Source organism: Antechinus flavipes, chromosome 2, assembly GCF_016432865.1.
Source record: "Antechinus flavipes isolate AdamAnt ecotype Samford, QLD, Australia chromosome 2, AdamAnt_v2, whole genome shotgun sequence".
In the NCBI taxonomy this organism is placed as follows: Eukaryota; Metazoa; Chordata; class Mammalia; order Dasyuromorphia; family Dasyuridae; genus Antechinus; species Antechinus flavipes.
Genome location: NC_067399.1, coordinates 623,385,937 through 623,398,150, shown reverse-complemented (window position 1 = coordinate 623,398,150; position 12,214 = coordinate 623,385,937). Strand labels below are relative to the sequence as shown.

Sequence of the window (12,214 nt, the reverse complement as noted above, 5' to 3'; positions counted from 1 at the left end):
AGCCTCTGAAGTAAGAGGAACTGAATTCAAATCCTGTCTCTGAGACTACCTGTATAACTTTGGGCAATTCACTTAACATATCTGAACCTAATTTATTCATCTAAAAATGAGAGAATTATAATACCTTGTCCCTAACTTATTTTGCAGCTCTTTATTTATGATCTTATTGCCTGGTTTTGATGAAATATTAAAAGATTCCTAAGTCTCAGTTTTCTCAATCAGTTAACAGCCAATCAATCAACAAGTATAAGTTAATGCAGGAAAGAAAATGATTAATCTGGAATCAGAAAGATCTTTGTTAAATAAACCTCAGACATGTACTAACTGTATGACCGTGGGCACATCATTTTAACCTCTGTTTGTTTCAGTTTCTCCAGTCTGTAAAATAAGGATAATATTATTGGGATGATCAAATTAGATAATTTCTGTAAAACATTTTGTAAATTGTAAAGTGCTATACAAGTGCTAATTGTACCGTTTTAAGAATATGTTATGTGCCAGGAAATGTGCTAGAGACTAGGATTTAAAGGCAAAACTAAAATAACCTCTGTCTTCAGGGACCTTTCTTTTGGGAGTGTCAATATGTATATATGGAAATACATAGATATATAGATATAGATACATTCATACACATATATGAAATATGTGTATAAGATAATACAAGTTGACTTTTTGACTGAAGGAAGATTCGCTTCCAGGAGAGCCTGCAAGGAAGACTTCACAAAGGTGGTGGTATTTAATCTGTGCTTTGAAGGAAGCTAGGAATTACAGGAAACAGAATTGAAGGGGTAATCTATAGTAGCCATGCAGAATAACCTATTTTAATGGGAGCAGCAGATGGTGGGATGTTGAATATGGGAAAGACCTAAAAGAGCAACTTGGTTGGAGCATTGAATATATGAAGATAAGTAATATATAATAAGCCTAGAATTGTAAATTGAATCCAGATTTTAAAAGGCATTCAACAGCAAATAGAAAAGCTTGAAGCCATTACCCAATGGATAAATGGAAAGGATATGAATAGGCAATTTTCAGATGTTAAAATTAAAGCCCTCTATAGTCACATGAAAAAAATGCTCCAAATCACTATTAATTAGAGAAATCAAATTAAAACAACTCTGAGATATCACCTCATGCCTCTCAGATTGGCTAAGATGACAGGAAAAGATAATGATGAATGTTGGAGAGGATGTGAAAAAACTAAGACACTAATGCTTTCTTGGTGGAGTTGTGAAATGATCCAACCATTCGGGAGAATCATCTGGACTCATGCCCAAATTGCTATAAAACGGTACATATCCTTTGACCCAGAAGTGTCATTATTAGGTCTGTAAACCAAAGAAATCATAAAGGAGGGGAAAGGCCCCATTGTGATAGCAAAGAATTGGAAAAGGAGTGGATGCTCATCAATTGGGGAATGGCTGAACAAGCTGTGGTACATGAAGGTAATAAAATATTATTGTCTTATAAAAATCATGAACAAGGTGATTATAGAAAGGCCTAGGAATATACTGTACACAATAACAGCAAGAATGTGTGATGATCAACTATGAAAGACTTGGTTCTTTTCAGTGATTCAGTGATCCAAAGCAATCCCAGTAGACTTTGGACATAAAATGCGATCTGCATCCAGAAAAAGATCTAAGAAGACTGAATATAAATCAACACATGCTATGTTCACTTTTTTTAAATCTCTCCCATGGTTTTTCTATTTTTCTTTGATTTTTTACTCCCCAACATGATTCATAAAGCAATGTGTATTAAAAATAAACAAAGTTACTACAAAAAAGTTTTATCCTTAAATACACTTTTCTTTTTAAAATGAAATAGTTTGTATTTGTTTCTAAACTTAAGATGAAATCACTGGAATAAATTTGTAATTCAGGAAGTTGGGCTTTATAAGCCCTGAGCCCATCTTGCTGTAAATCTCAGATATTAGGTGCTTCCTACTAATGTTGGTCCTCAGAATATGAATTGGCTTATTCCAGGCAGTTAAATAGACAATTTTCATATGTCCAAAGAAGTCTGCAGTCATACCATACTTGCAATGAATAATTATCTTTTAATGAAACTGGCATTAAGATAACCTTGATTTATTGAAGGACATTATTCTTTCCAGTCTCAGATAGGTTTTAATCAACTGAAAAGATTCAAGGAGATTAACAACTTTCCATCTGTAAATATAAACAGACACAGATCTGTTAAGCACCAAGCCTAAGTAAAAGGGCAGGTCAATTCTCCAAAAGACTCCAAAGCTGTGAATCATAACACCTGAAGGAGTTACAAAGCAGCCTTTGCAGACATTCCTTGTAGATTGGGAATGAAATAAATTGGAGGAAGAGGGAAGAGGAGAGAGGTCAGACAATGCAACTACTTCTTAGTGGGGAGATCAGAGGATGCAACTGCCCCTCAGTCTCCTTATATCATCATCATCATCATCATTCTCTCACATGAAGAGATCAATTCTACATGTCTGAGTTAGATCTTCAGCAGTCACTTGCAGGTGGCTCCCATTTCACAACACAGATCTATGACTTAAAATCTTAGAGCATTGTCTGAGGCTTACAGAACTTAAATAACTTTCACACCTTTCACAATAAAGAAGACTTAAAAACACTACTTAAACCTAAGTTTTGTAGACACCCAGTCTAGCACTAAACTTACTATGTCAAAGTAGTTGTCTCACTTGTGTGTATGTATTCATATATGCATACACACATATGCATACAAACACACACAGGCATAGTCAAATGTTTTTTCCAAATCTGATATATCATAACTGTGGGAAACTTACAGTCCAACAATGAGGATCAGCAAGCTAGTACATAATTTATAATCTCGGAGAATTGCATAAGGACAACAGTAAAGGGATTTGTCCTTGGTAATCTGTCTAGAATTTGTCAGAGGCAAGACTGGAAGGCAAACTTTTCTGACTCTAAAGCCAGCCCTCTCTATATATCCTGTACATGTGTGCATGTGTATGTGGACAGGTTTCTGGAAATTAATTGTTTCTTTAAATATTATTGTTGTATATACATGCCTTGTTGGAGATGACCAATATTTTAATGTCATGATTATTTTTTATGGTTACTCTATATTTACTGTACTTTTCAGAGAACTTAGAAATGCTCTCTTGAGCTCTGAGGTATATAAAAATGACTGAACTAGACTGGAGCTCCATGTTATTCTTTATAAATCTTAAGAGTATCTATTTTATCATGAGTATTATGGTTAATAATTTAATGTCCTACATTCTCTAGATGTTTAATACTTATAGGTTTCTGTTTCATATGGCTCACTTCTAACCCCTTTTTTCTCTCTCTCTCTTTTTCTATTCCTTCTTCTTATATGCTTGCATCGATGTAGCAGACCATTTGGGGATTGAATTCATGGGTAAGAACTCACAACTTATCTCTTCAATATTTTGAAATGCTATTCTCTACAGTCACTCCCAATCATCCTTGGCATCTGAATTTGCTTGCCTTTAATGTGTCTAAATATTAGACTATTGTCCAGATTAAAAAACAAACAAACAACATATACTTTATGTATTCCTCATTTACATGATTAAATCTGACAGTTACCTAGAATATTTCTATCTGCCTTATTTTGCAACTGGACTGATGATTTGCTGTTTTATATAGTCAGTTTTATAATTTTATGACTTTTGGATTGTAATTTCTTACTGAATATTTTATTTCAGAGAATAATAATTCTGTTGGTTAGGCTATTGAGAATAGTTTTTATTCCCTAAAGAAAAATTAAACCTTCTGTGCCTCCTCTTGTACTTGGATTGCAAAAAGTAGTCATGATTCTGTAATATCTGGGAGGGTTACTAACTGCAGATGGTGTTATTTTTCTGTAATTTCTGACAACATAAGACATTGGGTATGATAAGCTGAGAGTGTATTATTAAATGAAATGGTAAGAGAAATCTTGGGGAAAATGTGAAGTTTAATATTAATATTCTTCAAAATGAGATGAGTCTATCTTAAATCCCTCCCAAGAGAGTTTCATTACTGGTATATTTAAAAGACTCTGTTACAAAGTGGTTCAACAGCTAGAACGCAAGAATAGACATAATAAAACATCAATGAGTTAAGATTAAATCATATAAATTTTCCATTTATTCACTCATGTCTAAGGATTTTCTTCCCAAGAGAATTCAGTACCATTTAAGAGGAGTTGTTGCCATATATATTGATGTTTGAAGGAATTTACAGAAAGAGGGAAGAGAGAAAATCAAGACAATATTCACAGAGGTACAACAAAGATTAATTCAAATTAGATCACTGGACTAGAAAATTAATGAATGTGCTATGTCTTTACTAATCCCAAAAAGTATTGGCACCCCATCTTTCTTTAAGTTATTCTTAAATGAATATTGATGATTATATTTCTCTGTCTGGAATTACATTGGAAGATGTATTTTGCTACAAAAATCTAAACTATTCCAGATGCTTCTTAATATGGCAGTGGAGAGGGAAAATGCTCTTTAAAGTGTTTCAATTTCCAATTAGAGGAATTTTCTTAAACGCCTGCAGTTTTACCTGAAATGACAAAAGAGACCCTGACCAAATCTGTGCTCAGAGGACAGGATAGAACCAGGAAGAATTGTTTAGGCATCATACCTAATTAATGGATTAAACCACTTTAAAATCAGGTTAATATTTCTTTCAGCAAACATCAAACCCAGAAACTACATTCAGTAGAAAGGGAACCCAGATGTTCCTGTGGCATATCCATGAAAAAAAATAGACAAAGAGTAATAGTAAATCCAATTTTATAGTCATTTGGATGCAGCCCAATCGTTTGATTGCATTGATGCCATACAATAAAAAACAATGATTTTGACTGGTCTTTAGGACATTCTAATGAGCTATCCTGGCAGATATCTCAGAACTATGTGCAATATCTTTATAATCTGAGGGGAATTATTAGGACCAGTAAATAAATCTATAGTTAGTTACACCTAGGAGAGGGTATGATTGATTGGCTTTTAATCAGACCCTAAGTCACCCATACTTCATGGAAAGGTCCTCAGATATTACAAGACAAAGAAATATGTACTTTCATATGTGCATTCATATTGCTTTGAGAACTTATCAAATTGTTCACGGAATTCTCTCATCAATGTCATTTGTATTACCACTGTTATTATCATTACTTTTGTCACTACTACTATTGAAGTAATAAATCATATTTCCTTGACACTCTAAGATTAACTGAATCACTTCCTTCCAGTAATTCTATGAGATAGGACTTATGTATTATTATTTCAATTTTATACGTGAGATAACTGAGGCTCAGAGAAATTAAGGAATTTATCCACAATTAAAAAGCTAGGATGTATCAGAAGTGGGATTTCAATCCAGATCCTACTGATTCTGGGTTCAATATACTCTATCATGCTAAATAAGAGAGACTTTTCCCTTCTGAAGTAGATTTATCCTCCTCAATGTTAGAAAAGCTATTGGGATTAAAAAAAATACTTCATGCAAATATGCATATGTATATGTGTATGTATCTCATATCTCATTTATCTACTCAGATAAATGTCTGTCCAATGACTTATTCTCTCTTTCTCCCTTCCTTCCTCCTTCCCCCCATCTCCCTTCCCTCTTCTTTCTCTCTCTCTCTCTCTCTCTCTCTCTTTCTCTCTCTCTCTCTCTCTCTCTCTCTCTTTCTCTCTCTTTGTCTCTCTCTCTTCCTCTTTCTTTATCTCTCTCTCTCTCTCTCTCCCCACATATATCATATATTTTCCATATTTCATGAATCAGTAATTTCTACCAGATGGGTATTCCTTTGAGTGATGCAGATTCCATGCAATATGTGCTCTTAAAACTATATGTGAATTTATTCATCTTGAAGCTAAGTTATTCTTTGTACAATAAATGTCAAGCTTATCACTAAATCTAGCCTTTAGCCTATTTAGGTAAAAATGACTTACTGACATTCACTTTACGTGACCTTGAAGAACTCAGGATCAACAAAGAGAAATAAGAGGACATAAGTCTTATATGAACATGTGTGTGATATATGTATATGTGTATTGTAAATATGCATATATGTGTGCCTAGGCATATATATATATATATATATACACACACATACACACACATGTGTGTTTGTATGCATGTATAAAATTATGAATGTCATCCAAAGTTTTGATTGAAACAATCTCTCAACATTATGCACTAGATGTGCATAATTCTGGGAGGCTCCTACTATATCAATATATTGGTTAATTGCTCATATTACTATATATACATATATAATGAATAGATATACATATATGCACACATATACATAAAAATATGTGTATACATAATACACATCAATATGTATACATCTATTATCAAAGGAGATTTTAACCAGACATTCTAACAATTGCTTTGGAACTAAACTTAAGGGAATATTTGAGAAGCCAGAGCCTTCTACTTAAAATCAGAAGGCTGCTGATGGTGATGGGGGTGAGAATGAGGGAAAAGAAGATTAAAGATATCTGCTTTACCCTCATTGCCAATATTATTAGTGATACTATGAAAAATAACAAGTACTACAGCCACCTGGGAGCTGAGAGAGGTTGAACTAAATACATCAAAGAAGAGGAATTCATGAAACCTCCAAGAAAGATACAATAAAAATAATACTGGAGTTAAGAGTCAAGAAATCTTGATTGGAATCTCACCTGTGGTATTTATAATCTATGTGACCACGGTCAAGTTATCTAATCTCTCTAAACCTATTTCCTCTTTCTAAAATGAACATAATAAGTCAGCTTATTTTCTCAAATTTTGGGGGGGGAGAGGAGCATGTTTTATAAAAATGAAAGTTTTATATAGATGTGAAATACATTATTAATTACTTTGATTAAAAGAACTGAGATTTTAGGGTCAACAATTCTTGAATCTTCTTCTGAGATCATACAAGAATAAAAAATAAGAAAACAATTTGCAACCACAAACCCTCTTTAACTTGACTTAGCAAGCTAAGCAAGCAATGAAATGAGACAGCTGGCTTTAAAAATAGCACAGGTAGGCTATGTTTGCAAATGATTATCCTCATCAAAAGAGATTATTCTATGAGAATTAACTAATCAATGTTAACACCTAAGTGCTCTACCTCTATGTGAATCATGATTGTTGTGGGGGGGGGGAGAGGAGGAGGAATGGAGTGATGTCTCTCACATAGAGATGTGTCTGTGGAAAAAATATGTCATAGTTTCCCACCATAAAACATTGTAAAAGAACAGGTGCAGTACCATTTTGAAATGGACTTATAAACTATGTATCACTCTGAGAATGGCACAGAAGATCTTTTATGCAAATTTACCAATTCTCTTTTGGCAATGTACAGAGAGTTAAATGTCTTTCCTGTGATTGCTACATTGTATTCTGTCTTTGCTATGAAGGATAGATTTGTCTTTACACAAAGACAATGACAAAATTTTCATTTGTGGCAACCATATCTTAGCTAATAACATAATTTGATGAGAACATACATCTGGACTGAGGCTTGGAAAAGGTGTGTTATATGATTCCCAGAAGGTTCTATGGCATTGGAGATGATTGAAGAGCCATTATGATTTCTCAATGAGGAGAATTTATTACATATTCTTTGAAAAATAATGCACTAGGGGCAAAAAATGGCATAGTGGATAGATCAGTGGCCCTGAAATCAGGAAGGCCTGAGTTCACTTCCAGTCTCCAACACTTAGCATTTACTATCTGGATAAGTCACTGAATCCCATTTGCCTTGCCAAAAAATCAGAATAAGAAAAATGATGCATCAGAATATAGAATCCTATAAAATTATTGACATTCTTATACACTAATATGCACACATAGTAAAAGTTATTGTTGCTATGTTAAAAAAAAGAAATTCTCCATAATAAATGCTCCATAATAAAATATATTCTCATGAGAATCAAATGTTTTCTGTTTAAAATTCAAAGAGAAGAAGTGAAAAAAGTTTTAAATAAAAAGTTAATTTTTTCTTATTTTTATTATGTAATATTTCTAAATAACTAAAACAATTTTCTGTATTAATTGAGGGATGAAGTTAACCTTCTCTTCTTAGAATATCTTCTCTAAAATGAGCTTTTGTGGGGAGGTAGGGAAATAAAACTATTTAGATACTTGGAAAAATGTAATTATTGATTTTTTTTAAAAGGAAGGTTTTTTTATTTAATTTTCAGATTAGATATTAATGCCAAAGTACACTCATACTACACATACAACAGAATACAAAAAGGAGTTGTATATAAAGTCATGACTTCCATTTCAGAGTGCTTGCTTTAAAATTTAAGAGTGCCCAATGAATTCCATAATTACTTTCAAAACTATCCTACTTGTATATACTTCTTTCTTAAACTCATTCTGTTTTTTCAGTCTTTTAAAAATTGCTTCAATATCCCTTCTTTTTTTTTTTTACCATTCTAACCTCCCTTTCCTTATGATATGCCCAAGTTAAAACTGAAAGAAGAAAAAATGCATATTAAAATATTGAAGTAAAATTAATCTACAGTTTTCATATCCCAAAATACATATCTTTTCTGACTCAAGCTCATCCTTCCTTTGTCAAAAAATATATAATATGCTCATGATAGAACAAATGTAAATATTGTCAATCATTGCTTTGGTTATATTTCCTTAGTCTTTTAAAGCTATGTTGCAAGGATGTTATCCTTTAATAATTTATTCTGCTAGTTCTACTTACTTTATTCTGAATCATTTTTAAATTGCTAAAATTCTCTAAAATTATCATTCATCAGTTCTTCCAATATAACAAGATTTCATTACATTCATATACTCCAATTTGTTTATCCATTCATCAATTGATGGGGAACTTAAATTCTGGTTCTTTTTTCCCTTTCTAATTTATCCTTCAGCAACTTGTTTTGCTTGCAACTACTCTTAATCATTATTATTTTCTTTATACCCTCCATGTCCACTTTTTGAAAAATGTCAATTTCCTTATGAGGAAGTATTTCGAATGAGTGTGTGTGTGTGTGTGTAATATGTTTAGGTATATGTCCACACACATGTATATATGCATATATCTGATATGTTAATGTCTCTGCATGTTTATATATGCACCATCTTATATACACATGTTAAACATGTCCACACATGTGTGCATAAAAGCTGGTGGTTTCTTTGATTTGTTCATCTATTTGATTTTAGCTACTAAATTGATGCTTTGTTCCAGGGCCGTATTCTATATCTCTCCTCCATCCCCACTGAACTTTTGTGGGAATTAAATGGGTTTATTTTTTCTCACCCAAGATACTTTGCTGCTTTCCCCATAGTTTCACAAAGTGTATCACTGAATGTTGGAGTTCAGAGTCCTAGATTTTGAGGGCTTTCTACAGTATCTTAGGACAGATTAATAGGGTCTTTCCAGTCTATGAAATATTAGATTCTTGCATTCTGAGCCTTAGTATGCTACTCTGGCCCATACTATAAGGCTCTGAGGATTTGTAACTTCATCAGACCTTTTTTCAGAGGGCCTTCCAATCTCATTGCTTCTGAACACAGAACATTACCAGTTCTACTTGCCTCTGGCCATTCTCTAATCACATAAGACTTTGGGCATTATCCCTACAATGGCACAGCCTTTTCAGGCATCCCATATACCTGTTGTTTATAGCTTAGTGGCTGACTTTCTGGAGAGAGAGAGAGAGAGAGAGAGAGAGAGAGAGAGAGAGAGAAAGGCAGAAAGAATCATTTATTAGATTTTTTCAATGTGTTTTTAATCATTACTTTGTTCTTCATCTGGTGTAAATTTCATATTTTCCTGGAAAAGATATAAGATTTGTGCTGCCTATATATGTTAATTACCTTGGTCATGAATATAAATTAACAGTTTCTAATGTTTTTTGAACTTGATAAATTTGTAAGTCAATAATTATTTGGTGACTCCTACTAAAGACATATGGGTAGTTAGATGTCACAGTGGATAGTATGCCAGGCTCGGAATAAAAACAAGATTCTAGTTCAAATTTGACTATAGACACTCACCAGCTGTGTGATCTTAGGCAAGTCACTTGCTGCTGTTCCCCTCAGTTTTCTTTTGTATAAAATGAAATGAATATTGAAATGACAAGCCAGCATCTTTGCTATGAAAATCCTTCTTTTTATTCAGTCACTTTAGTCATGTCTGATTCTTTGTGACCATTTTGGGGATTTTCATATTCTACTAATCTAGCTGCTTTTAAACAGAAAGCTAACATTCCCAAAAAGTCCAGAAACTGTAGAACGTAATATATAATCGATCAAGTTTTCTTTGCCACTTGATTAGTCAATGACTGTATTGATGTGACTATTGTTTTTAACAACACATCAATACCATTTTTCCTGTGCCAATCTTTTTCATATCCTTCCATGGAGGACTTAGTCTCAATAAAGAATTTAATTATACATGAACTATATAATGTGCTTGAATATTTTCATCTGAGTCTTTTAGTCTTTTTATTTTATCAGCACAGTACTTTATCTGTCTGCTTACCATCTCTCATCATTGGTATGTTATGACCCTATTTTATTTTCTGGTTATTTATTTCCTTGGTGCCACTTTTATGTAGTTTTTGACATGTAATTTATCATTAATAACAGGATGGTAGCAAAAGGAATCCAAAGGAAACAAAAGATAAGAGCTTTCTTAACTATAAAATATGCAAATAAATTGAGGAGAATTGAAGAAAAGAAGATTTGATGGCAAATGGGATATGGTAGATTTCTTTGAATATTTGAAGGACTGTAAAAAAGAGAATGGATTAAACTTTTTCAGCCTGGTCTCAGAGATAGAATTAACATGAACATGCAATGGTTTCTCCAAAGTCTGGCAACCTACGATTCCAAGTTTCAATGAGACAAATTTAGAATGAATGTAAATCTTAATAACTTCTTACTCTCAGTGTTAATTTAATAGTGAGATAAATAATGGGATAAAGACACAGGGTTACTTTCAAGAAGAAAATACTCTTGCTGAGAAGGAAATCAGTATGATGTATAAAATGTTATTTGGGAGTTGAAAAAGAATATAACTCAGTTAAACATCTACTATAAACTACTTAGTTGAGTCATGAACTAGTCTTTTAACAATGACTGACAACCCAAAGAGAATAATCATCTAAGAGTCCAATTGGTCCTTCTACACAGCATCACTGGGCTGAAACAACCCTCAATTTAGGAACTGGCATATGTAAGTTGCAGCTTTTCCTAGATTCTGGTATTTTCCCTATTTGTCACACCATTCAAAACCACAGGATGCAGTGTTTTTGAGTGAATTAAATCATTCCATAATGATTGTTTTACCCATCTGTTCCAAAAACAAACAACAGCTCAGGATGGTGCTGAATGAGAACTCAGCTCCTCCAGAAACAGCAGGAACAACATCTGAAATGTTGATTCCAAAGCAATTTCCCATTTATCCGCTTTGCTCTTACTATATTCCAAATCAAACTTGTATCAATGATTATTTGACCTAAATATTCAATTTGGTAAAAACTCCAAAGATAATTTTATTTTATTTCATCAGTCCTTTCCAGAATACCAGGGTCACAAAGGTCAACAAAGTTGCTTTCAAAACTTACTTGGCAAATTCATTCACTTTTTTGGGAATTTTTTTTTCTGCTCATGAATTGATCCTATATTTGGAAAATTAAATCTCCTTAAGAAGTGGCATTTAGGTAGTAAGAAATGATGTTTTGTTTGATTTTTTTTCCATTTGTTTCCTCTGCACATCACCTAATACTTGTCATATATAATATGTCATATATAGTAATATAATAAAGCAGTGATACATAATATTATATTACAGTTTTATGTGTAATATAATGTGTATATGTGCGTGTGTAAATTTTGTTGAACTAAATTGAATGGCAGTGGATGATACAAAAGCCGTAAAGAGATCTCAAATTAGGCAAAGATCCAAGTGAGACATGTTTAAAGAAATAGACCAGAGATTCTGGTAAATAGTTAATTTTATGGAGCCATTTTTTTATGGAACAGCTTGATGTCTATTTGCCATAAAGTAGATTCTGATCTAATTCCTATTTTCCTGTTTGGCTGAGATTAAATGTTTTTTTTTATCCTCCAGAAAGTAGAAGTACACATATATTTTCAAAGAAGCTTAAATCAGAGACATTTCCCCAAGATACTACCTTTGAGTTCAGGATCATCTATCGGTCATCAGATAATATATCAAG

The 12,214-nt window shown here is 32.8% G+C and overlaps 1 protein-coding gene across 1 annotated transcript in view; it reads left to right on the top strand.

Annotated features, from left to right (window-relative positions):
• The window catches only part of NRG3 (neuregulin 3), a 1,146,384-nt gene that overhangs the window by 986,789 nt on the left and 147,381 nt on the right, over positions 1-12,214 (top strand). Inside the window, exon 4 of the mRNA XM_051981962.1 lies at positions 3,367-3,393. Coding sequence (XP_051837922.1) covers positions 3,367-3,393 — 27 coding nt within the window. The remainder of the gene's footprint in view (positions 1-3,366; positions 3,394-12,214) is intronic.